General features: G+C 40.3%; 4 protein-coding genes across 10 annotated transcripts; all 4 read left to right on the top strand.

The window, feature by feature from the left end:
* Nucleotides 1–7,371: 7,371 nt before the first annotated feature.
* Nucleotides 7,372–10,902, top strand: LOC122084051 (probable LRR receptor-like serine/threonine-protein kinase At4g37250). 2 transcript variants are annotated; one of them, XM_042652059.1, is made up of 3 exons: nucleotides 7,372–7,498; nucleotides 7,842–9,542; nucleotides 9,928–10,902. In XM_042652059.1, exons 2-3 carry the CDS (start codon nucleotides 7,877–7,879, stop codon nucleotides 10,608–10,610), a joined length of 2,349 nt encoding a protein of 782 aa, XP_042507993.1. In that variant the 5' UTR covers nucleotides 7,372–7,498; nucleotides 7,842–7,876; the 3' UTR covers nucleotides 10,611–10,902. The 2 variants fall into 2 exon arrangements, with proteins under 2 accessions (XP_042507993.1, XP_042507992.1); XM_042652058.1 differs by having other exon boundaries at nucleotides 7,421–9,542.
* A 1,003-nt stretch (nucleotides 10,903–11,905) lies between these two features.
* Nucleotides 11,906–18,198, top strand: LOC122084053. Of its 6 annotated transcripts, none has more exons than XM_042652066.1 (8): nucleotides 11,906–12,232; nucleotides 14,786–14,841; nucleotides 15,610–15,729; nucleotides 15,840–15,918; nucleotides 16,428–16,514; nucleotides 17,214–17,276; nucleotides 17,774–17,825; nucleotides 18,001–18,198. In XM_042652066.1, the coding sequence occupies exons 2-8, from the start codon at nucleotides 14,786–14,788 to the stop codon at nucleotides 18,009–18,011; spliced, it is 468 nt and encodes a 155-aa protein (XP_042508000.1). In that variant the 5' UTR covers nucleotides 11,906–12,232; the 3' UTR covers nucleotides 18,012–18,198. The 6 variants fall into 6 exon arrangements, with proteins under 6 accessions (XP_042508000.1, XP_042507999.1, XP_042507995.1 ...); XM_042652065.1 differs by having other exon boundaries at nucleotides 17,774–17,861; XM_042652061.1 differs by having other exon boundaries at nucleotides 17,774–18,198.
* A 3,561-nt stretch (nucleotides 18,199–21,759) lies between these two features.
* On the top strand, nucleotides 21,760–24,425 carry LOC122084052 (microtubule-associated protein RP/EB family member 1C-like). The gene is made up of 7 exons (XM_042652060.1): nucleotides 21,760–22,042; nucleotides 22,184–22,339; nucleotides 22,560–22,666; nucleotides 22,948–23,185; nucleotides 23,260–23,373; nucleotides 23,491–23,812; nucleotides 24,069–24,425. Exons 1-6 carry the CDS (start codon nucleotides 21,935–21,937, stop codon nucleotides 23,767–23,769), a joined length of 1,002 nt encoding a protein of 333 aa, XP_042507994.1. The 5' UTR covers nucleotides 21,760–21,934; the 3' UTR covers nucleotides 23,770–23,812; nucleotides 24,069–24,425.
* An 849-nt stretch (nucleotides 24,426–25,274) lies between these two features.
* Nucleotides 25,275–26,313, top strand: LOC122084942 (probable carbohydrate esterase At4g34215). The gene is made up of 2 exons (XM_042653356.1): nucleotides 25,275–25,868; nucleotides 26,089–26,313. Exons 1-2 carry the CDS (start codon nucleotides 25,275–25,277, stop codon nucleotides 26,311–26,313), a joined length of 819 nt encoding a protein of 272 aa, XP_042509290.1.
* Nucleotides 26,314–26,991: the final 678 nt, after the last annotated feature.

Here is a 26,991-nt window from a genome sequence, read left to right as displayed (position 1 = left end):
TAATGTTAGATTAAATTGAGAAACCCCATTGATGGATTGATGATGAAATTGAAAAGAGAGTCCTGTATTGTGGCCTAGTGGCACTTATGGGTCTGTATCTGGGCTTGTGTGGGTCTTGCACCCAAAGAGAAAATGATACCTCCATGTTTTGTTTCTGAGTGCCAATTTATTTGGTACGATTTCCCCCCGCCCCCCCAAAAAAATTAGAAAGTAAAGTAAATATGTTTAGTTAGATGAGGTGGGAGTCCTTGTGTAGGAACTGAGATAGAACTCACGCCATAAAGGTAAATGCCCTTTACATCGGAAGATTGTCTCCATTCCCAGAGGTACACCAAAGTTGCCACATCTTAGCTCTAATGTCACTTGTTGAGATTTGGTTATAACTTACCCTTATAAGATAACTGTTAAAAAAATGATGCCACGACCTAAGTCTTCATATCAAGTTACTCCCCATTTGAATTGAAATCGATTGCTATCAAATGGGAAAAAAAAATAAATAATAATAATAGAGGAGTAGTAAACAACAAGATTCATGTTAGCTATGATCTTCTAAGCCAACAAGGTTTCTTTAATATTATATCTATATATAATAGTTACAAAGACAGATTTTGAGATAATAACACGTTATAACTTACAGAGGTAAATTTCTACCGTTATACTATCTCGCTCTCTCGCGATCTCCCTCTCTCCCTCTCTCAACTCCCTACTCCCTACTCCCTCTCTAATATCTGATCTACTAACCGGTTGTAAATCAGTTATGAATCAAATAACAAAAATCGATCGAAAATCGCTAAAATTGAAACTAGAAAAAATGATTCTGAATTTTTTAGTTTATTCTCATCCGATGCGATTTTGGTTTCACCTTATAAAAATGTAAATCGAATCAAAACTATACCGAATAAACGAAACCGCACTATTGACACCCCCTAGTCCCATATTCCCTCTCTTTCAATTAAAAACCTCCCTAGACGGTTCAAAACCCACGCTGCCCATTGAATCAATACTGCATCGGAGGAAATCTTCCAAGTATAATACGAAGATAATATTAACTTCCATCACTGTCTCCATTACTATAGAGCCCCATGATACTATCCCTCCACCTAGGCAAAATATTTACTTTTATTTGATAATAATATGTAGACATTCGATGTGGTTGATGACTTGAAATGTTTGAGAGAAAATCGACGGACCATATAATTGTGAAAGCCATAAGATTGGCATAATTGTTCAAATCACTAAGATCAACCATTTCCATGGTTCAAAAAGGATTTTGACTATTTAGAAAAGCCTACCCAAATGGGTCATGTAAAAGTTGTTTCTCCTTAACTTTGTTTCCACCATTAAATGTTTCACCTAATCCACCAAGTAAGTTTAGGCTGTTTAGCCCAACGGAAGATGGGCTTGGGCCGTAGCCCTTATGTCGTTGAGACACCAATGTTCCATGGGGCTCCTAAGTCCGGAAGTATGTATAGCTTTTTCTTTTTCCTTCACTTTGAAGAGAGTTTCCAGATTTCATTAACATGTCCAGAGGGGAATTTTTTCCCTGAAACGGTGTATATAGGGTTCCTCAGAATTGACATGAGGTCTGTGACTTAATTCTGAGAGAGAGGGTTGGGCACGCAGCTAGTTTTCTTGGAGCTAGTGGCTCAATTAGTGTGGGGGAGAGAGGAACTAGGATGGGACGGGTACGGGGTGATTACGAAAGAGATGGCAGAGAGAGTGACAAAAGGCGTCATGAACACGTTTCTATACATTCGATTGATTACCATCATAACCTTGTTCTGGTTTTTTTGGTAGAACATGTTGGGTAATTGATCAGGCTGATCTCGAGTTTCAACCGATTGGTTCAAGTTGGATCAACTTTTGGCAACATACAATGAACCGACCAATATTGACCGATAAGAATAAATCCGAAAGAAACTTTGATTTGTATTCTATTACAATAAAGTTGAACTTTACCACTTTGGTGGATTCCACCCAATCTTATTGTAATAGTCTACAAATTCATTCCGGTAGCTAAAAGTGGGAGATTGTTAGGATTTTTATGTGGGCTTAACTGATACCGATTGATCCATTGGGCCCAAGCAATTATAGACCCACTCTGATTAGGAAACTTCTAGCTCTTTCCATTGTGAGAGTGGAATAGGGTTTTAGGGATTCTATTATAAATAGAATACTGACGGTCCCTGCAACCATTACTTTTACTTAATGCCTTATTGGTTTTGGGAGCACGGCTTTCTCACAAGAGCAAGTGCACAGAAAGAAAGGAAACCCTAGAGTAAGAGGCTGCAGAAGATCTCAGTAGAAGGACTCCACTTGCGTAGTTCATTGTTATCTTCATGGGAGTAATGTTTAACCACATGGGACAGAGGTTCATGATCTATGTTCATGGGACACAGGTACTTCTTTATTCCCATTTATGGTTCATGTCATGGTTGTCCCATTGATTATTATAGATATGGTAAATCTATATGGTTATGTATTTTAAGATGTGATACTTTATTGTTCTTGGTTTAGGGACTACACCTATGATTAATCTTTTATGATTGGTTGATGATTCTTGTATTCTAAACACTATAGGGTTATTCATATGTTTAATATGGTAAAGAATCCCCAACAATTGGTATCAGAGCCAACCCTTACAGTGTTAGAATCAAGGAAAATTGATTTTGTATAGGGTTTGTGTCCCAAATCATGAAAATCATAATTTTACCATTACTTAAAGATCCCATATGGGAAAACTTTCTTCACGAAAGTTGTAGAACATGAAAAGACGGTCGCGGCGGTATGCCGCAAGTCACCGGAAACCTCCAAACTAGTGGCGAGGGAGCTGGCACTGTCATTGTAGTTTTTGAGTGGACTAGTGCATTCCAGACCTAAAGGTTGAGATTGTAGTTCAGTTGACACTTTGATTATGTTTAATGGTTAGTGATGTAATGTTGGTTTTTATTGATGTTACATGCATTAATTAAATATCGAATGGATTATTCTTCCTTGAGTTGAACCATTAAGCTAATGTCTTTAAAAGTGGCTTGAGAATATAGAGGCCTACATATGTCTCAAATACCTAGTTTTCTATACTAGAAGAACCAAATCAATAGTTTGGTATTATGCTTTTAAAGCAAAGTTGAGATTAGACATGATGGAATGCACTAGTCCATACATTACTTGCATATCAGAATATGAACTTGGTTATTCTTGGTAATGTAGTTCATGCTTTTGTTTATGAATATTTTTATTCATGCTTAAACAATCCCACTTTTAGCTACCAGAATGAATTTGTAGACTATTACAATAAGATTGGGTGGAATCCACCAAAGTGGTAAATTTCAACTTTATTGTAATAGAATACAAATCAAAGTCTTATTTGTTTGAAAAGACAGAGAATAATGATTGGTAGCAAAGTTGCTAATGTTCACCTAAATGTGACATTATCAAAGAAAGGTATTCTATTTAAAAGTAATGGCTGCAGGGACCGTCAGTATTCTATTTATAATAGAATCCCTAAAACCCTATTCCACTCTCACAATGGAAAAAGCTAGAAGTTTCCTAATCAGAGTGGGTCTATAATTGCTTGGGCCCAATGGATCAATCGGTATCAGTTAAGCCCACATAAAAATCCTAACTGTTACAACATTTGATGTCGCATAAAACTGTAAAAATATCCCAAGGCCAGTTTCCGTTCATCACCCATTAGCCAATCAACCATATTTTGGGAATTAATCCACCTCAGATGCTTGAGCCTCTACTTCCTGATTGCTCCCTAGATACCCATGTTCCATTAAATTAGTAATAAAAGATTTGTCATAAGCAATAATCGAGGCTCAACCTGCTTCCCCATTATCATTAATAAAACTCCCATGGTATTCAACCATGTTTTGAGTGGTATGTTGGGGAAAACAGAGATGTTGAGATCATGGACTTTATTGATATTTTCCAAAACTAGGAGAACAATTCTTTCCAAACTAAAAATATTTTCCATCATAGAATCCACTGAGCTCTGAGTTTAGATTCGATACCCAGTGGCCAGCTCCCTCGCCTTGTCCCATTAATTTGGATCTCTCACAAACCTTATTGTTCTCTCTCTTTCTTATATTACAAATTCCTCTAGCACGTGACACAGGACAAAGAGACCACAAAGAAATAGAAACCATGAAACCGTGACGACCCACTGGAAGTGTTAGTCAGGGTCTGTAGTCTCCACCATGCATCTAAGAAAGACCAAACACAGCAAAGAGTTCAAGACTCTGGCAGCCTGGCATTAGCATAACATGGCCGATCACCCAGAAGAGAGAGAGAGAGAGAGAGAGAGAGAGAGAGAGAGAGGCCTCCATATCCATCACCGACATGAAACCTCGGCTTGGGAACTCACTCCTTTGCTATTATTTGGGTTCGTCATTTGTTCTAGTGGTCTTGATACCTCAGTTTTATATTTCCATTTCAACTCACATTCTGGCGTACGTGAGAGCTTTTAGTAACGAATTTCCCAACACATTCAATGGTTTCTCTCCCTGCACTGACAAAGAAAAATTCAGAATTCTCAACAGTCAAGACAGAATCTCTCTCTCTCTCTCTCTCTCTCTCTCTCTCTCTCTCTCTAACAGTTAGTCACACTGTGGGATCGTGAGTTTGTGACTACCCCAGAAGTCTTAAAACGAGAAAAAGATCCTTTATGAGTAAAAATTCTAGGGAAAGTAGAAGCTAGCTACCAAACAAGCGACGAGTCTCGTGAGTCGAATTGTGAGGAATGGAAAGGGGGATATGGCGTGGGCACAACGTCACGGAGTCTCTCTCTCTCTCTCTCTCTCTCTAACGACAAAAGGACAAAAAATGGGGGAGAGGAATTATTAAGGGGTTGGGCAACTTAGGTTATGGGACTGTCTAATCAGAATTAGGAATTTTTTAGTATTAGCTTAGCTCTGAGATAGTGGCTGAGACAGGCAAAAGCATGTGAGGATACAGCTTAGCTAGCTTAGGTGATGGTGGGAAAAGGAGTTGCTAATCCTAAAAGTAGGGCTTTTTGACCTGACTATGGATGAGAAAAGGGAGACCATGTTAAGATTATAAGATTTCATTTTTTTTGTTTTAATGCTGTCAACGTGATTAGAATGTATTGGGGCCACTAAACTATAATAAAGAGACCCCAAAAGATTGTTAACCCTAAATTTAGTCTTTAATAACAATAAAAAGCAAACGACTCGACTTCCACTTCCACTTCCACTTCCTCTTCCACTTTCACTTTCACTTTCACTTTCACTTCTGTACTACTCATCATCATCACGCCAGCTCTTACTTTGATCTTTTTCAAGTCGTCTGACCTGAGCTCATTCATTTTTTTTGACTTTTGGAAATAAAACTGGACGGTCCTGATCAAACACTGTCTCTGTCATAACGCAGACTTCGTCATAACCTACACATGCATATCCACCGCATGTTCACCACGTGCCCCCACGTCACTGCATGTACTTCAGGATTTGTTCCATGTGTAGCTACAGTACAGGGATGGCTTCTCACAGAAACATTGGCTCGAGCCTCTCTTCCGCTTGATCTTCACTCCCGCGCAAATCCGACTTTGAGACCACATGATGATGATGAGGAGGACCATTGGCTTGTCGATCTTTGCCTTTTGACTTATCATCATTAACCCAGGGCGCGGAATCTCCCCTTGGCCCCACCCACACCTTCAAACTGGCCTACACCTTTCACTATGTCTGATTACTCCTTAATGATTCTCTGAATACGTCCTTTACTTCAGATCTCTCCCTATCAATCGGCTCCATCTTCTCCTCCTATACTGTCACGTGTCTTAATCATAATTGTTAAAATTTGTCTGTGATGTGAACTTATATCACCACAAGAAATCGAGAAACTAAATCCTCTGATAAGGACACATGGCAATAATACAAAGAAAATATCTCCGTACGAGCCTACGCGCGAGTGCTCCTATGTGCGTGAGTGTTTTTTTTTCTTTTAATGCGAAATGACGTTTTTGCGCTTTGATGAGGGAGACGAGAGACTCAACGAAAATTGTTGTAGACCACGCTCCCTAATAGAGACTCTTTTCCCTATAGTGTATGTGAATAATAATTGCCCTCCCAAGCTTTTCAAAAGTAGAAAGGTAAACGCTTGCTTGCTTCTATCGAGTTTGGATTAACTTTTCATGTGATGATCATAACTCTCTTTGATTTGTGCTCAATCCTCTCATCTCGATTTGTATCAAATATTCAAAATGATAAAATCTCATGTGGAGAGGTCACCGCATAAGAAGTTCCAAACTTACTTCTATTGATCATCAAACTTATTATAGAGATACATTGAAAGACTACAATTTTGGATTGACTAGGAGGGAAATGCATTAACCAAATAGGAGATTAATTCTCCTTTTGAAAGTATTTTCTAAATGTGAAAAATGAATAATAGACAATGAAGATTCATCACCAATGGTAGATTCATCACCAACAAGCGTCTAGGAACAACATAACAAACTTTGGTTATTCAACAAATCGGGAGAAAATAGTTATGATCACAAGTTTTTTGTTGTTAACGATTGAAAAACTTTCCCCAAAAGCTTTTGAAAATAATGGAAGACAAAACAAGTTCCTTTTCCTCTTGTTAAAAAACAAGTTTTACTACATTTATGATGATAAGAGAATATCTTAGACCTTTGGATTGGACTAATGAAAAAATAAATAATGAAGAAACTCACCTACCTAAAAAAATCTAATCATAAGATCATATCATGGTGGATGAAAGAGATTCTCTTCGCATCTCATAAAAAAAACTTTTTTTTCTATTGACACAAGAAAGATGATCAACTCCATCATAGGTGGTTAAAGATGATAGAGAAGATTACTAATCCCAATTATTTTCTCTTATTGCATCATATAAAGCTGTGGCCTGCCACATATATAATCTAATGCTGGTTTGTTTTATTGATTTTGGTTTACCTACCCATGAATGATTCAGATTATATTAATCACTATCCCTTACTATACTCAACACAAGATAATCCAAATTATTATAGAGGTAGCACAAAGTACAGATTAGGAAAAGTAGATAGATTTGTCCCCAAAATGGTGCAAACAATGTTAGATTTCGAGGTCTTAGTAGAGTTGGTTTAGCACCTAAAATCCTAAAGTCTTCAAACGAAAACCTTAAAAGTCATTATCCATAACCCCACATATTAATTTAGGGTTAATCACCTTTTCTTAATTCCCGCCTTTTCCTTTCGCTGCAACGTCACTTTCTTTCTCACCTGCACAGTTGGATTTTAACCTTTTCCCGCGGTTAAAACTTAAAAAAAAAAAGACTCGAATTGGAAGAAACAGGGACCTACTCATTACTCGAATCGGTGTCTTGTAGGAGAGATTTGATTCGTCGCCGCTTTTGTTTATTAATCTAAGAAGTGATAACGAAGTTAAAAGCTTCGACATTTGACGGAATTGCCCGATTGAGGAAGGAGGACTCAGAGGAGAGAGGTGGAAAGGCACGAAGAGAGGTGGGTTTGCATTAATTATTTCTACACTGTAGATAGGCTATGACTCTATAAGGTCGTTGGTAACAATAATTTGGATTTCGTCGGAGAAGAGCAGCTCTGGAGGTTTTGGGTCTTTCCCTTTTATTTAACTCTTTTTCTGTTTCTTCACCCTTTTAACTATCTCACAATTCACATGGTCCTGAGAGTTGAGATCATAAATCAAAGTTCCATTTTTGTTTCTTGTCAAAATTTTCTGTATCGATTTGGTCACCAAACGATAAAGCTTAAAGAAAAGAGAGTAGTAGGTATCATCTTCTCCATTCTCTGTCTCTGCCTTTCTTCATCTCGCTTCCTTTTTCTTCAGATGCACTGCGAGATGATGCATCACTGGAAGAAAGCATGAGTTTTGGAAGCACTTGTTTGGGTTTGTGGTGGGGATTTACTGTTCTTCTCCTCCTTGTGGCTCGGTCTCTTGGGCTTAACTCGGACGGAGTTCTTCTACTCTCTTTCAAGTACTCTGTTCTGAATGACCCTTTGTCAGTGTTAGCGAGTTGGAACTACGATGACCAGACGCCATGCTCATGGAACGGAGTTACATGCACCGGAATTGGGAAGACGGGAACGGCCGGAGATTCTCTACGCGTCATCAGTTTGATTCTCCCCAGTAGTCAGATTCTGGGTTCGGTTCCACCAGACCTTGGCATGATCGAACACCTTCAACATCTCGATCTCTCAAATAATTCTCTCAATGGAACTCTCCCCGCTTCTCTGTTCAACGCTTCCGAGCTTCAATCACTGGTTCTCTCCAACAACGTCATCTCTGGTTCGTTGCCGGAGTTCGTCGGTGGGCTCAATAGCCTCCAATTGCTTAACCTATCCGACAATGCCTTGGGGGGAAAGATCCCTGACAATCTGACTACTCTTCCTAATCTCACCGTCCTTTCCCTCAGCAGCAATTACTTCTCTGGAGGTGTGCCAAGCGGTTTTGAAACTCTAGAAGTTCTCGATCTATCGTCCAACCTGATCAACGGGTCGTTGCCTGCAGATTTTGGTGGAGATAAACTCCGTTACTTGAACCTCTCCTACAATAGGCTCTCCGGCGTGATCCCGCCGAACTTTGCAAAAAGAATCCCTCCAAATGCTACTCTCGACTTCTCCTTCAACAATCTAACCGGAGAAGTACCAGAATCCGGAACTTTCCTTGATCAGAATTCGGATTCATTTGCGGGAAACCCTGATCTGTGTGGGAAATCGCTTAACAAGCCCTGTTCCAATATTCCTTCTTCGGTCTCAACTCCTCCAAATGTCTCTGATGCCACGTCCCCTGCAATTGCAGTGATGCCCAAGCCCATAGACTCAACTCCTATAACTGGGTCGGGCGGAAATTTGACGAATGGGACTCAAAGCACTCAACGGCAAGGGCGAAGCGGGCTTAGGCCAGGAGCAATAGTGGGTATCGTCGTTGGAGATTTGGCGGGCCTAGGGTTACTGTCGATGATTTTGTTTTATGTGTACCAATTGAAGAAGAAGAAGAAGGGGAAGGTGAGCAGTACAGGGGCTGGAGAGAAGAAGGTGTTTGAAAAAGAAGGAAAAGAGGACTGGTCATCTTCAATAGAATCCAAAGGGTTAGCGTGGTCGTGTTTGAGAAAGAAAGGGGTTAGCGATGAAGAAACGTCGGAAACAACGAGCTCCGACAGCGGCGAAGACGAAGAGGAACAAGTGAACTACGAACAGCAGCAACAGAAGAGAGGATCTCTTGTGACGGTAGACGGTGAAACGGAGCTGGAACTGGAAACTCTACTCAAGGCTTCAGCTTACATACTGGGAGCAACGGGGTCGAGTATCGTGTACAAGGCGGTTCTGGAGGACGGGACGACGTTGGCGGTGAGGAGGATCGGAGAGAGCGGCGTAGAGAAGTTGAAGGACTTCGAGAATCAGGTCAGACTCATCGCTAAACTCCGCCACCCTAACCTCGTTCGCATCAGGGGCTTCTTCTGGGGTTCCGACGAGAAGCTCGTCATCTACGATTACGTCCCCAATGGCAGCCTCGCCAACGCCTGTCACAGTAAGCTCTCCCTCTCTTGCTTCCCTCTTCCATTTCTGCGTAGGTTAGAAAAATCCTTGTTTTTTTACTAAAATGCGCGTGGCTCGGAATGGCGGTCAATGTAAAAGTCAACTGTTAATAAGTAGGGGGTTTTGTCACTTGTCAGGTGAACCAAATCCCATAAGATTGTTATTTTCACCAGAAAAAAAACTTTGACCGGTTTTGTGGTCCATGCAGATTAAGCTGGTAGGCCCGACCGGTACTGACCGGTTAAAACTTGAAACCATATCAGTCAATTTGTTAACGGTCCAGTTTATGTCCTTGCCCTAGCCCTAGCCCTAGCCCATGAGGCCGGTTTGACCTGACTGAAACCCGTGTAATAACGGAAATTTCTTGTTTTCTACAGGGAAACCGGGTTCATCACCGTATCAACTACCGTGGGAGGCGAGGCTGAAGATAGCTAGGGGAGTGGCTAGGGGCTTGGCTTACCTACACGAGAAGAAACACGTCCATGGCAATCTGAAGCCCAGCAACATACTCTTGGGAGCTGACATGGAGCCCAGAGTTGGGGATTTGGGCCTAGAGAGGCTGGTGTGGGGAGGGGAGAGTGGATACAAAGCGGGTGGGTCGGCTAGGAATTTTGGGAGTAAGAGATCCACGGTGTCCAGGGACAGTCTAAGCTTACAACAAGAACAGCTACAATTGGGGGCTAGCCCCAGCGTCAGCTCTCTGGGCTGGGCTTCCCAATACCTGGCGCCGGAGGCTCTCAAGAACCTAAAGCCCAACCCAAAGTGGGACGTCTACTCCTTTGGTATCATCTTACTGGAGCTTCTAACCGGAAAGATACTCTCCGACACGGAATTGGGTCAGTGGAATACCGGGTTTATTTCCACCGAAGATAGGAACCGGGTTCTCAGGATGGCTGACGTGGCTATTCGAGCTGATGTGGAAGGGAAGGAGGAAGCTTTACTGGCTTGCTTTAAGTTAGGGTTTGGCTGTACGTCCATGGTCCCACAAAAGAGACCATCTATGAAGGAAGCTGTCCAAGTCCTGGACAAGATACCATCCTCGTTACATCTTCTCTATTAATTTATCAGAGATGCTGATCATGGGGCCAACGTTGCTGTCTGTATGTATCGATCCATAGTATTGATTTGAGAGCGTGTAAGCGTCTGTGTGCGTCTGTGTGTGTGTGTGTGTGTGTTCCTGTGTCGCTAACTGGGCTGAAATAGTTGTATTATGATCCACTAACCATGGAATAAAACCACTTGGGCCCCCATGTTTTTGGTTAGATTTTAATTCTGTGGAGATCATTCATGTATGTATTTCTTTGCTTTAATTTGTTCGAATTTGGTTTGATTCAAGGGAGAATTTGACGACAGGTTTCTTGTGTCATTAATTCCATGTTATATATCTACCATTTTTTATTTTTTATTTTTTTAATATTTGCTTTAGTGGTTGGGCTATCAAATAGAAAAGATTTCAAGGATGCGACTTGGACTGGATCTTTGACAACCGTTGCCAATCCATGGGTAGATTGCAACAAATGTAGGCCCGGGCCATCGGGCAGATAAAAGTATGTACATAATGTCTACTAGTTCTCATTGGTAGGCCCAACTGGAATCAATCAATTAGAGTGTCGAAACTCAATCCTAAAAATGATGCAAAAGGTAATGGGAAAACAAGGATAAAAAATGTATATAGGCTTACAAGATTTGGTAAGGTTACCTATATCCTCATTGAGATGAGATTTTGCTTCATTATTAATGGAGAATAAGTTTACAATGGTTGTCCTTATACCTCTCAAAATTACTTACAGATAAAATAAATCTCGCTACAGACATATAGTGAAAAACCCTAACATCGAAAAGTATAAAATTACTATCAAATAAAAAAGCGGGATCGCCATTTTGGTGAGGGGTCTGCATCAATACTCCCTGAATTAAATTGCGACGGAATACAAGACATCTTACACCAACATAAAGTTCGAGATTTGACAGACGGTTTAATTAATGATCTAGTGTGGAGCCAAGATTGATTATTATTTGGATCTTCATGGTACTTGGTTGTAGGCCAATGTCATCATTGAAATAACTCAATTAGCCTATTTAAAGATTGATTATAGTCCAACTAGATAGCCTAGTTACTTAACCCTGATTAAAAATTAATAATCAATCGATGGACGAAATTCAAACATGTTCATACCTTACATGTGAGACCTGAATAATTAAACAATGGAATAACGTTGCATGGTCTTAAATTGGTAGGACTGATTACGCCCGATTGAAACCAACTGGTTGGGACTTGGGACTAAGACACCCAAAGTTGGATGGGCCACCCCCGGGCCTGGCCCTTTTATAGTCATAAACTCTAGGCAGCTTTCTCTAGCTTACCTCAAAAACGAGAGAGGAAAACCAGATTTCACTTTCTGAGTGAGAAACACTGTTGTTTTCAAGAGGTAATTCGAAATACTTTGCGAAGGGATCGTAGTTTTTTTTTGAGTGCGTCGCGTCGTTCAAGCTTCGGTGACTTCCGCCGCTTTGGATCCAACATAGAAGCAGTTGCTTCGTCTTCCTCCTTCCTTTCCCCTTTCTCACGGTGATGAAAAAGTCGCTGGAGATGGAAGTGACTCATCGCATCTGTTGTTGCTAGAGCAGAGCTCGCGCCATTAACCAGTACTGAGACAGAAGAGAAAAAACTTAAAAGCAGAGGTACTCTGTCCTTTCATCTGCGGAATCTTATTGAACTTCTTCAAGTTTTCCTAGTTTTTGAGGAAAAAACTGCCTTCGTTCTATGTGAGAAAAAACCCTTATTTCGTGTAGAAGCTATTATTTATTCTAGGGTTTCTTCAAAATTCGAAGAGGAATTTCCAAGTTGAGGTGAGAAATTATATTTTCGTATGCATTGTTGTTTGTTATCGTTTTCAGATCCTGTTAGTCTTGTTGATGTTTTTTCTGAATTTGGGGCCTTTTTCTTTGCCATTAATGAATACTATAATTGACTTTGACTGGTTCGATCTTTGGTACCTCGTGCTTCTTAGACATGGTTTTGTTTTCCATTTTGTCAACTCCTATCATAACATTGCTTGAGTTTAAGATATGGATTAAGTTCTCCTTCACCAAGGTCATCAATGGTGATGTGATGCTATGATTGGATTTAGGGTTCATCATTAACTCCCCTTCCCTATTGTTTATTGTCCGAAATACCATTCTCCAATCCAATTCAATCAGTATAAGGAAACATGTTAGTAACTTAGTATATCTTGCTTGTCGATACATACAATTCCTCATCAATTCTGATAATCAAAATGCTCCATGTTGCAGAAAAAGCTGTTGGTGTAGCAACCCATTTATTTATTACTTTTGTAAGATGTTAGTATTACAATTTAGTACTTTAAACTCATGGGAACAGAGGAAAACAAGAAATAAAAACTGCATATATAGCATATTACAAGATTCATTTGAACTTTCCTTGTAATCTTAGGAGGATACTAACTTGTTATCACTTATCACTGAAGAAATATTTATGAATGGTAACAGAATCTGTAAACATATTATTGTTTTGGTCAGATTGTTAGAAATGGCAAGACCTTGCCCTTAGTAATTGTTTAGAGGATTGCGTCCACGTCCTTGAGCATCGACTTGAGAGTCATCCTTCAACAATGCTTTCTTTCTTAGACTAAAGTAGGGGTGCAAGTTTGGCCCTAACGGCCCCAGCCCGCCCTTGGCCCGCCCTGATCCTGAATAGGGAGCGACCTGAATATTTTGGCCTTGAGGGCCAGTCCGACCTTGAAATTTCTGACCCTGAGTTAGGGTTAGGGTGGGTAAGGGTTGATGTCTTTGGCCCACCCAACTTGCCCTGAATCCAGCTCTGATTTTTTTGCCTCGACTTTTGGCCGCCCTGGCCCTAGTTTTTGGCCCTGATGTTGACCTTGATTGTAATCCTGATGTTAACCCTGATTTTAACCTAATTTTCGATATTGTTTGACATTGACACCTAAAAAAACCCTAATGTATCCTCTCACTGATCTCTCTCGCTTTCCTTCTGCCACAAAAGCTTTGCGTTTAATAATTGCTTCACTGATCACTCTCGGACGTTAGGGTTTCGATATCCCACCACATGAGTGCACATTGTGTCATGGCATGTAATTTGAAATCTTCGGATTGTTTGTTTACCTTATTAGGATGATCTGTTTGTTTATCATGACAAATGGTTGAAATTTTTTTGGATTGTTTGCTTTCTTAAGATGATCTCCTCTTTGTTTACCATAATAGTTGAAGTTATTTGTGTTATTTGAATGTTTACTTTAGGATGTTCTCTTCATGGCAAATAGTTTGTGACTTTGTGTTTTTTTATCTCCTCTTTGTTATGAATATTTTTTATTTTTAGTTATTTCATATTTTGTAGGGTCAGGGTCAGAGTCAGGGTCAGGGTCAGGGTATACTTGGCCCTTGATGGCAAACCAGGGTCATCCCGGCCCTTGATGACAAACCAGGGTCAGGGTTAGGGCCAATCAGGGAGATCCCGGCCCGGCCTTGAAAAATCAGGGCCAATCAAGGCGGGTATGGGCTTGGTTGAACTTTGAAGGGTTGGGCCTGGGTTGAAGTTTTGCGGCCCTGAGTCTAGGTCAGGGCGGGTTTGGGCCCAGCTAAGGGGACTTAGGGTTGTGATAGGGTTTTAAGAAGCCCGACCCAACTCGGCCTTGTTGCACCCCTAACTTTAAGTTCAATGGATCCAACTTTAGTTGAGGGTTGCATCATCTTGAGAACATTTGTAATATGAATGATCTTATGTCCAGCCTTTTGCCAACGTGATTTTAGATACATCCTGGTGGCATGTGCCTGCCAACTTCCATACACAAACAGGAAACAGTGTATTAACGGTGAGAATCCTGAAACAACTCCTATAATTAAGACGAGACCTCCGAAGCTTCGCAAAGTGAGCTGGTTGCTGGACGTTGGAGTGGTATCTGTATCACAAATTAGGGTGGAGTTCCCATAACGGTGGTAATTTGTTAAGTTTTTCTGCAACATCACCCATTTCTCTAGCTTTAGTTCAAATTAGGGTTTTTGGAATTTCTTTGCTCTGTACTGCATGCTTCTGTCTCTCTTAATTTCTCCACTTGGTCCTGTGTCTGCATTGCGTTGCTTAGTTAATCATCTGCTAAAGCTTACTAAGATTCTCTTCCTGCTTATGCTTACTATGAATATGTGTGTATCCTTATCTGATCAAAGTCAGGTTCCCTTAACATTTGCTGTACCCAGATGGAGGAGTCATCGTTCTTTGACCGGATGATCAGTCGCCTCCGCACTACGAGCAAGTATGTGTTCATTCTTATGCCTCTCTTACTTTGATGCCCATTTAGTTTAACATTATTCACTCTCTGTGAAGAACAAGCTATTATTTATCGCAATTAAAATCTTGGCTTTTATTTTGTTCTGTATTTTTTTTTTGTTTTTGATGTTTTTTACTAGCTGATTAATAAGGATATTCAAAGAAAAATTATTTTTTGATCCATTTTTTAGTATAAGGAGAGATTGAAAAAGCTTAGAGATGCACTTGAAAGATGTACCCTGGTCAGAAGGTGGGGTTTCTTGTTATTCTTCCATAGCATAGTATGAACTGTTTAGATTTCTCGTGGTGGGGGTGATTTCATGGGGAAGGCAGAAATATTTTTGTTAATGTTAACAGAGTTGAACAATTTTTTCAATTTTACCAGATCTTGAACCATGGTGAAACGGAAATATTTCACCAATATCTATAGATTTTGCTCAAATTTCAATTATTTCTTCCATTAGTGTAATAGTAAAGGATTTATACACAAGGTTTAAAAACTCATAAGTGGGTATAAAATTGGTATCTATTGATTCCAATTTGAATAAGACTGAAATCAGTCAAACTCAGTCGGACCAAGTTGGCCAGAACTCATTCATTCCCAATCGGTGGTGTTGATTGGGATCAGGGTTGATCAATTCCTTGTCAAATCAGCAAATTCTGCTGAGTCAATTCGATTTTTGAAACCTTATCCATTCCTGAGGGAACCTGCTTCTTTCCTTTCTCTTGACAAAGTTCTCCCTGAAAATTTTAGGTATTATACTGGTTACCCAAAAGACCTTGGGCCCTCGCGGGTTATTGACTTTACATCAGAGCGAGAATTTGTGCAGCTCCTGCATGAAGGTCGTCCCATGGTTGTTGCATTTACTCTCAGGTATTTGCTTTCCATTTCAATTCTTCACATCTGGCTGTGCATTGTGTCTTTATTTATCACAGAAACTTGTCTAAGTTGCTTTGATCTACTTGTTCGCAATATATTTGCAGGTGTGCCTATACAAAGCATCTTGATAAAGTACTAGAGGAAGCTGCGGCTGAGTTTTATCCCCATATAAAATTTATGCGTGTATGATTCCCTTCCTAACATTGTTGTACCAAAAATTTTTTATCAGGCATGCTATTCAAAGGCCATGCTATGGACAGTTTTCTGTGTTTTTTACATGTTACAGTGATATTTGTTTACTATTCTGCTGCAGTGTTCCATTAATAGTATTTCTTCCCATACGAAGAGGGGGATTCAATCCTTGCTGTATTGCTTTGTCAAGTATATGCCCATGTACCCCTCCAAATGTTTTTGTGGATAAAATATTTGCTTTTGCCATTTGTTTTCAGCTGGAATAATTGATTTTTGCTTTGCCATGTTTTATGTTTTCATCTAATTGTGAATCATTTTCCCTGGGAATGATGAGTATGATGAGTCAAATGGCCAGAAGCATACTTTCTCTCACTAATTTAAGTTTTTTAATTGTATGTGGATTAAACCTATAAAGAAAAAACACACACATCACTAGAATGCTTGACTTTCACATGCTGATCGCTTCACCTTACATTGACTCTACCTATGATGTTATCCAGGTTGAATGTCCAAAATATCCTGGATTTTGTATAACACGGCAACGGAAGGACTATCCCTTCATTGAAATATTTTACAGCCCAGAACAAGTATGTTTTGCTTCTCTTCCACTTAATTCTTATGTGTTCTCATAAACAAATTTCATTTTTATGAGCTGTTCTTCTTTGGATGGTTCTTCACTGCTTTATTTATTTCTCTTTCCATCATTTAGTTGAAGGAGCTTTAGTTTTGTTTTCAATCAATTTAGGGTGGTGGCCATGCTAAAACAAATGTAGTGCTCTACTCTCCCAGCGACAAATTAAGGCATCCGTCACTATAAAATGCTTTCCCATTATGAGTGAACTTGTGTTGTGAAAATCTATCTTGTACTACACAATGACACAAGTTGGTTGTAATCTTAAGATCCAGTTACTGATCATTGTAAGTATTCGCCACCTACTGGTTGCCTGGCCACCGATCCTTGTGGTCTCAAGGCATGACAGATGGCAAGCTCTTTTGGCAGTGCTGATTGGTTGAAAATGGACTTAGTTCTTATTCAAAACTAGTGCATTTTTCCAAGCATGTTTCTTTCAGATTCGTGGTGAACCTTCTCATGGAAACAGATGTGGAGTTTAAAGTCTTTAGCTTTGTATTAGCTGCATGTTTCTTGGCTTTGCATCTGTTATAATTTCTAATGCAACATTCTAGTTGCCACTTGGCTTTATGTAGTGACATTTAGGGGTAGAAATCACTGCTTCTGTATTATCTATCACAATTAACTTTTAACATAAGAAATGTCTTTGTTACAGGCTGTGAACCAAGGGAGGGTTGTGGATCCTAATATAACAAAATACTCAGTCAAGGTCTTGCCTGTAAGTTGTGAAATTCATTTGCAATTTTATCAATTAAATCTCGTCAGATTCTACCTTAGTGTTGAGGCGAACCAAATTTTAAATATTCTTGTGTACTTAATATAATGAGCTCTGCGCCCACCCTGAAAAAATAAATAAGAGCAATGCTGTAATATTATCCATCCAAAAAAAGGAGATTATTATTATTATTATTATTTTATGGTTCCTTTGATGATTGGGAGGTGAACTCTTTCAAGGCTCTTCTCAAGATGAAAAGACTAGGAAACGTTGACAGAAGATAAAGAATCAGTCTTTCATAAATGTGTCACTTCTGTTTATAATGTTCTTTCTCTAATGGTTTCCCTCCTAAAGAACATCTTGAAAACAACTTAAAACTTAAGAATTGTTTTGATTCTTCTGAATTTCATTATTCAAATCTTTTGGGGTATTTTTTTTTATTTATTACATGATAGTGATTAAAGTATGTCTTATGATTTGTATAACTTGATCCTCTGCAGTTCAATTATGATCCCAGTGCGTATGGATTTAGGGAGTTCTTCAAGCGACATGGTATAAACTTATCGACTCCAAACAGCTAAGAAATGAGTTAATCCCCAATATAACCTTTTTGAGCCTGCAGAAAACAGCTTGGTTCTGCTATTTAATGGTTGATCTGTCAGAGTAATAGTATCTATGCAGTTGAAGCCGGTTAAGCGTTGTTCACCTCATTGATTGTGCCTTTCAGGTTTTATATAGTGCAATTGGGATCTTGGCCGGGATTGGGATCAGCCACTTCGGACGCAAATGACCTATTGTGAACATTGAATTGGACTTAATAAGAGGTGTTTGGTTAAGAGTTCATCCATTTGTATCCAAGATGGTTACAAACATAATTTGTAGTCATGCATTTTTTCTTTCTTTCTAGAGGATGAAGTGTTATTTAGAGGGTCTGTAAATTCGCAAGGACTCTCGTCTCTTCCTCTCTCTGTTCACACATTCTTTCCTCAAACTAGAGTTGTTAGCGACGGCAGTAGTAAGCTGGCTATACAAGGCCTGGTGAAAGTCCTCACGGGCCTGGCATAGTTTTGACCCATTGTGTCTTGGTGCATGTACACACTATTAAGGTAGTATTTTTTTTTCCTTTAAAAAAATAACTTAGTTTTGACCGAGAGTTTGTATAGCATCGTCCTTGCTCCTTACCAGAGCAATAGTCACTTCCTTCCAAGTCTTTAATTAGCAAAATCTATAGAGTCAAACTGTTCCAGAAGTTTTACATCATATAATAAATTAAACATTTCCAGAAGCCATCATTTTAAATTCCCTTGCTCGAGTATTCTATCGCCTGACAGTCCATTCAAATTAGAGCATGTGCCTGCCACTGATCTTTTGCTCCTTGTAGTCCCTAGTAAACCCTTCACAATTTTGACTTTTGTAAGCTCTCTGCTAGACCAATATTCATGTATGGTACCCCTCTCTATTGCCCTAGCCCTCTCCCTCACTTATATACACACACACACACCTCACTCCCCACACCAGAAAATCACCCTCACCTTCTCACCATCATTCACACGCACACCCTTAGGACTCCATATCAAAATCACCCTTTTTACAGCCCCGCTACCTTACTTCCACCAACACACCCTTAGAACCCCATACCAGAACCTGTCAATGTTACTTATTCACACTTCCACACATCACCTGGATCACTCCCCTTCCTTCTCCTCTTTTCTGTCCAACACATACCCTCACGGTCGGCAAGGACAGAAAACAATGGTTTTAACCTTCGAGAGGTCATCCCAATGAGTAAGGACAAAAAACAATCGGCCAAACATATATTTTCTTTGGGAGAAGAAAGCTACTAGCCTGTAGGCCACGTAATATAAGTTAACACCTCCTTATGTCTATCTCTTGTCACCCCTCCCATGAAATGGCATATCTAGCTAGGATCTGGCTTGTCTATAACGACTGACGCTTTAACAAGTGTTCAACAAATTTATCGATGCTCGACATGTGGACTTCGATACATCTAAATGCTGAACGACTTCCAGCCGAAAACGAAAAATTGAGCCACCGAAACCTCCAAGTGGAGGCTTGTCTGCTTCGCTGTGGAAGTCGCAGCAGCAACGTAAGAGCTTCTTTGATTCATAAAATTTCTTTCCGAAGCCAAAGTAGAGGAGCTCACTTTATGGAGAGATCGAGAAGTGGTTGAAGATGAGAGGAGTCAATGAACCAGCAAAAGATATGGGGACTTTGAAGCAGATCCTTGAAGCTCTGCAGCTCAAAGGGCTTATGCATTCTAAAAGGCCAGCGGAACAAATCGGCCACTAGAATTTGGTATACGATCAGTTATTGTGTGGTGAAGAATCTTCAATAGTCGTCATGAAGCCTTCCCGCCCAACGGTTCTCCTCATTCGAGTTTCAGATCCAGAGTTGGAGTTTGTCGAAATCTAAATCTATCCGGTGACATTGCTGTCAGTAACACCGAGGCGTGATCGTCCTGAAACTGATAGGAGTTTGCAAAAAGCAACAAATTCAAGGAATGAGAGCAGGAAAAAGGTCGAAGGAACGTCGGTCGTTGGATTTGGTATAGAACATGTGTTGTGTTTAGAGGAGTCGTTGGATGCTCGTTGGAACGTCAGTCGTTGGAGACGAGCCTAATCCATCTAGCTATCTCCTATTGTGGAAGGAGAGAGACAAGAGGAGACACCAGTGTACGCGGCTAGACAAGGAACATTATCCCAGTTTCTTTTTAGAGGCATTATTTTTCTTTTACTCATGGTTCTCAATAAACCAAGGGGTTTAGAAAATGTACAAGGGGGTTTCAGGGAACAATAAGGTGGCATAGCATTTTTGACCCTAAATGGATGTATCTTTCCTTCATCGATTGAGGTGGAAGAAAACTCTTCTTTCTTTTTTTCCTTCTTACATGCGAACTTAACTAGTGAATGAACGACCCACAAATATAGAGCTAGAATTGAAACGACCTCCAAGCATACCTGCCAATTCAATTTTTTTTTGATGGACAATGCCAATTCAAAGTTAGAATTCAGGATTCTCTATTTTAACATTCGGAAGAATCTGGTGGTTTGAATAGAAGCTAAATATATAGCGCCCCAACACTCCTGCCACCAAGAAAAAATGCTAACTGCTGTGGGCACCTATGATGAATGTCGAAACCATTCCTTTAAGAATCTCCTGGCCCAAGGAAATTTATGATAACTAAATGGAATACCATTTATCCCCATTCTAAGACTCAAGGCTAATACAAGGCGCCATTTGAGCCAATTAGCATTTACATCTGTAATGTTTAAGTCTTTCCCCTTGCAATATAGATAAATAAGATCCATTAATGAGTTAATTTCATAGTTGTCACGGTGTCATGGCGACCGAAGGTGGTGGAGGGGTGGCTAATTGATTTAGTGGTGAATTGCTCGAGTTGTCATAAATATCAAATCACCCATGTGTTATTTTTTATTTTTCCTATTTTTTAAAGTTATTTTGTTTATTATAATATATATGCTATGATATAAAGAAACCAATCAACATTAAGCAACAACATATTCACACTCAGTTTTCTACATTATTTCTCATACAATGTAACAGTTTGATGGTATTCTCCCCCTGTCAAAGGTAGAAGGTAGGAGTGTCAAAAAAGCCCAGTCAACCCAAACCAACCCTAGCCCGCCCTGAGCCCGAACATGGCTTGGGCTGAGATTTCATCCCATAGGGTAGGTTAAGGTTGAGATTTTCAGGCCCGAGGAACGACCCAACTCAACCATGTATATTAAGTATATAATCATATAAATATGCTAATAATTATTAATGGGTACTTATTGAAAAATGTCTTTCGTTTTCCACAAACTTTGGTTTTTGACATTTGCATTGCATCAAGATCAAGCAACCAAATAACCGATAGTATTGGGTTAGACTGAATTGGGTTGGGCTAAACCCGATAAGATTGGACTTGGGTTGAGTTAAGAGACCTTGACACCCCTTGTAGAAGGAAAGGTAACAACTCTTTTTTTATTTGTCATTGCCAGTGTTGAGGTGAGAGTAATGCTTTTGAGAATCTGCTTATTATTTGGAAAGCTATTTTGTTATCCAAGAGTGGATTACTTCTTTTGAAGCTTGGTGTAGCCTCTAGTTTAATTAGTAAAAATTGCAATCACATTATTTTCACCGTGAAAGTTTTATCTGAACCATGTCTCGTGGTTTTTCCCTTTTACCTCAGGAGGGTTTGATGTGGACAGGGCTGTCAAAAGAGGGCTCGAGCTGACCAACTTGGTTCAGTATTGTCCATATCTGACCTGGTTTAGCCCATCGAAGCAGACCAGATTGCATCATATCTGGTTCTCTTTTGGTGCATCGATTCCAGCTCTACGGGGTCTGAATCTTCGCGACCATATGCCAGCTGGCTTTATTGCAAACGTGGGAAGGCCCTCTATTTCAACGGTCATATGTCTTATTAACTCATCAGTTTCAAACTTTGAATTCCCTTATTGTAATAAAGATTCTCAACCCCCCGCTCTCTCCCATTTTGAAAAAGCAAATCCCTCGAGGCCTCAACGGCTCGAACCCCAATCGCTCCTCACGCCTCCTTCTAACCCTACTCTCTCTCTCTACAAGAGAATTGCTTGGCCTTACAAAGAAGAAGAAGTAAAGAAACTGAGGTTTAAGAAATGGCGACTAACATCGGAATGATGGATTCTGCTTATTTTGTAGGAAGATCAGAAATCCTTGCCTGGATCAACTCAACTCTTCAAATCAATCTTTCTAAGGTCGAAGAGGTTAGATTTTCTCCACAAACCCTAACCCTAATTGTTCTAAATTATCTTCCTCCTGTTTCTTTTTTTGTCTTCCTCATTGTCGTGTTCTTGAAAGACCCATTTTCAATTTTTTTTTAAATTGCGTGAGAAATTTTCCTACAGGCTGCGTCCGGTGCTATCCAGTGCCAACTGATGGACGCCGTCCACCCAGGGATCGTTCCGATGCATAAGGTTAACTTTGATGCCAAGAGCGAGTACGAAATGATCCAGAACTACAAGGTTCTTCAGGATGTCTTCAATAAACTCAAGATTACAAAGGTTCATTCTCTTCACGCCCTCCGTTTTCTCTCTCATATTTAATCTTCATTTTTTATAGGATTTTTACTTGCCTCAATAGATTCTATATTTCTTCTTTGATTTGCTATCCCCATCTATCTATTTCTGCCCTCATATTTCTGTCTAGGAAAAGTGACGGATTTAGGGTTTTCTTGAAATTTTTGTTTCCTCTCTGATTTAACTTCTTCTTTTCTGGCTTCAGCACATTGAAGTGAACAAACTAGTGAAGGGAAGACCCCTTGATAACCTGGAGTTCATGCAGTGGATGAAGAGATATTTTGATTCCGTCAATGGCGGTGTTCTGCACAAGTAACCCTCATGTCCTCTTTGTAGTTTCCGTTTTCTTTAATGCTTTGAAATGTGTGAATGTGAGACTCTCTGGGTGTTTCCCCTGCTTCTCTTTTTCCGTTTCATTTTCAACTTGTCTCCTTTGATGTAACAATGTATATTGCCTTTAATATGTAATCTCCATACCGAAAGAAAGGTACATATGAACAAGATCCCATGTAATGACCAATTTCTCTGCCCTGAATTGCCTGAAAAATCCACTATTCATTTCTCAGGCTTATATTCTTGACTGTCTATTTCAGTTACAATCCTCTCGAGAGGAGAGAGGCTTGCAAAGGTGGAAAAGAAACAAGCAAGAGAACTGCACCCACACAAGCTTCAACCAGGACCTCAACGACTGTAACAAAAACTCAGTCCTCTCACAACGGTCGAAGGAATGATGCATCTTCTGTTAACTCAACTAATGCACCCATTAAGTCTGCAAGAGCTGCTCCTAATGGAGCATCCGCTTTTAATGGAGGGCCGGCCTATGATGAACAGGTGATATGAAATAATGCAAAAGGCCACTTAATTTTTGTGTGTGTAAATGCAATCTCATTTTGAGTTGAATGCAGATCACGGAGCTGAAACTCTCAGTAGATAGCCTTGAGAAGGAGAGGGATTTCTACTTCGCCAAGTTGAGGGATATCGAAATTTTATGCCAGTGTCCTGAGATTGAGCACTTACCAGTTCTGTTTCATCTTCCTTGTCTATTTGTTTAGCTTTTTCCTGCACCATTTTTAGTAATGCAAACTAAATTATAATTGTAATGATAATAGTAACTGTGAAATTGTGTCTTTGTACAGGTTGTTGGTGCGATTCAGAGGATATTATATGCCGCTGATGACAGTGGCTCAGCAGTGGCAGAAGCACAAGCCATGATATCCCAGCAACAGAATCAGCCAAAGCCTCTGAGTCCTGTTCTTGAGGTTGAAGAAGAGACTCCGAAAACAGAAACGCAGAAGAGGAAAAACATCTTGACCCTTGAGGTTGATAGTGTGGCCACTTCAACATTGTCTCCAAGGCAAAGGATATTAGATGCATCTGATGTCCATTGTAGTGGCTCTCCACTAATTAGTTGCTGAGACCCTTCTTGTGCAAAGAATCAACATACTTTGATTGTATCAGGTTTTCAAACAGGCTCCCCCTTAAATCTTGTCCTTCTATGCCTTTTTTTTTTCCCTTCCTTTGTTTGGAAGAGGGGGGGGTGGTTAAATTCTCTTCTTTATTTGATGTATGTATGTGCTTGTCTCTTGCATATGATTCTAGGATTCCATTGACATTTAGATGTGGTTAATTTATGTTTTATTCCCACTAGGTTTTGTTTGTCCCTTATCTGTGACTATTATTTCATCTCACAATACTGATGATATCTTTGCTTCAGGTGTACCTATTCTTTCCAGCACTTTGGGATAACTGTGGAGGAGACTTCTTCAGATGACCTGGCTCGTTACCCCTTTTTTTGTAGAGTTGGAAAATGATGCCATTTAAGTATGGCTTTACACCAATTAGAGTTTGGTAAAGTGTTAGCAGCTATAGCCTTTGGATGTATCATTTTGTCAATTTCAGAAAATGACCTATGACATAATATTTGTACTTCATATTGAATCTTTGAACTTCTTTTTCTTCATTTCAGTAACAGTGAATGTAGGTCTATGTGTTTCGGGATTTCTGAATGTGGCCATCATTGTCAAAGAATCAACATATTTTAATGTTATGGGCACATATTAGTATTGAATAACTTCTGCTGTGACAAGTCTTTGATTGTGTTGGCCTGTAGAACCCATAATCAATTCCTTTATTTTGGAGGAAATCCTAACTTATTGTGGTGGAAACAGATCCCAGAAGAATTCTGTGTGCAACTGAAAGAAGGAAACAAGACAGTGTGTATCACTGTGATACATGAATGTGCCTCAAACCTTGAAAAGATTCATGTTTCCCACTTTCTTCTGTTCTGAACTTTTTCATTTGCACCAAAGAGGGAAAAAAAGAGGGTAAAAGGGCTGAAGCTGTGGAATAGTTTCATCACAGTATGAGTTGAGTATGGTGTTTGGTCTATTTAAAGAAGGGTCGAACTCATTATAGTCTTATATTTATGGCTGCTGGATGGTTGTTACTAACAGTCCTTGCTTTCACGTGGTTTGGGAGTTGGCCCTTAATGTTTGGTGCACAATAAACCCCAACACTAACTTCCCTCAATCTGTTTGGTGCCCATAATGTTTTCTTTTACTCCACAAGAGATAAGGTTGGTTCTGAATTCTGATTTTTTTTCTGGGGTGGGGTGTGGTTGGAAGAAAGGTCGATTGAACGGTTCAGATTAATTCAATCAATGATGGGACCCAAGGCATGGGACATCCTTTTGCTTGGGCCCAACGGAAAAGGAGAAAGAGAGAGAGATATAGAGAGAGACAGAGAGAGAGATTTTCAAGTGAAAGGGAAAGAACCCTGTCAGTCTGGTGGTGTAGGCAACACTTACGTGCGGACCCTCCCATTATGTGCGAGAGATCTTCAACGCACGGAGCGCGGGGGCAGTGTGAAACTGAATTTGGATAAGACTCGAGAGCAAAGCCTTTCCAGAAGAAAGGGTTCAATGGAAGAAACCAAAGGAGAAGAGATGGAAAGCGCGAGTTGGAAGCAAAGCGAAGAAGGGTTGATGAATGACAAGAAGCAGATCTTCATATTATCTGGGCAAAGCAACATGGCCGGAAGAGGAGGCGTTAGCGTAACCCCACACAAGAAGTGGGACGGAGTGGTACCTCCTGAGTGCCGACCTGACCCTTCGATCCTTCGATTGAATGCGGGGTTGCAGTGGGAAGAGGCCCATGAACCCCTTCACGCCGACATAGACAACAAGAAGGTCTGCGGAGTTGGACCTGGCATGTCCTTTGCCAATGCCATCCGATCCAGAGGTTTGAACGTTGGCGTGATTGGACTGGTGCCGTGCGCCGTGGGTGGGACAGCGATCAAGCAGTGGGAGCGAGGGCAGCATCTGTATGAGAAAATGGTGAGGAGGGCCAAGGAATCGGTGAAAGAGGGAAGTGGCGAGATCAGGGCCGTGGTTTGGTACCAGGGTGAGAGCGACACCTCCTCCCAACACGATGCCCACTCCTACAAGGCCAACATGGAGAAACTCATCCGAGACGTCCGTTCCGATCTCAATTCCCCTTCTCTCCCTTTCATCCAGGTCAGTCCATTTTTTTCTTGGTTTTCTAGGTATATGGTGATCGAGATTATGGATTCTGGAAACCCAAAATCCAATTTCTGTCTCTACTGCCCTGGCTGACTTAGTGCTCTGGATCTGGGCCATAGAGAGGGAGAGAGCTTCAAAACTGTCATTGCTTCCCAGGAGGCTTAGATGTGATTTAAGTGTTTGTATTGATTTTGGGATGTAAGAATGATTGCAGGTCGCGATTGCTTCTGGGGATGGGCGATTCATAGAGAGGGTAAGAGAAGCACAACTTGGAATCAATCTCAATAACGTTATATGCGTCGACGCGCAAGGGTTACCGCTCAAGGAAGACAATCTGCATCTCACAACAGAGGCTCAGGTTCAGCTTGGGAACATGTTAGCCGATGGATATCTCACCCACTTCGCATCAAGTGCTACTTGTCCCACTCCCACCACCTGAATGCTCTTTTTACCGCACTTTTGGTTCTTTTCATATAGAAAAGATGGATCTTTGGGTTTGTGAACATTCGTTTCTGCAGACTTCCATAATCAATTTCGATAATTTCATTCCCCTTTTTTCGCGTTCAGACCTCTCAGAGGGGTGATTAATCCCTACTTTTTTTTTTTTTATAATGAACAAATATAATTAAAATAGGGTTGTTGAAAGTGGACAAGTGCATCCAAATATTGTATGATTAGATGTGTTTGGTTTTGATGAGTAAAAATTGACCAGTCAATTTTCTTCGTAGTTCTTGATACTCCAGTTAATCTGCACCGAAGAGAAGACAGGGGAGAGTCAGGCTGACTCGACGGGAAACTTTCCGATGCCTAAGTTAGATCTTTCCACAGCAGATACTCAAGAAAGTTTTCAGTAAAGAAGTGATCGATCCCATTCAAGGGGCTTACCTTGGTATTTATAGGCTGCTAATGGAGGAAGGAAGGGAGACGTTTGTGGAGTCCTGTTAGGCGTAGAGTCCCTAAGAGGAATGGTTCTCTGATTCTAGGAGTATTCAAGATCTTAGGACATCTTTCGGGAATATTCCTCTCTTATCTCAAAGGTGCGAGTCATGAGAGGGATGGACGTCTCTGATAACATGTAGTGGATGGAGTCCTACCCCGTGATCAGGGGTCACGTCCC

This window comes from Macadamia integrifolia, chromosome 7 (assembly GCF_013358625.1).
Source record: "Macadamia integrifolia cultivar HAES 741 chromosome 7, SCU_Mint_v3, whole genome shotgun sequence".
NCBI classification, from domain to species: domain Eukaryota; kingdom Viridiplantae; phylum Streptophyta; class Magnoliopsida; order Proteales; family Proteaceae; genus Macadamia; species Macadamia integrifolia.
This window is presented reverse-complemented; position numbering and strand designations above follow the sequence as displayed.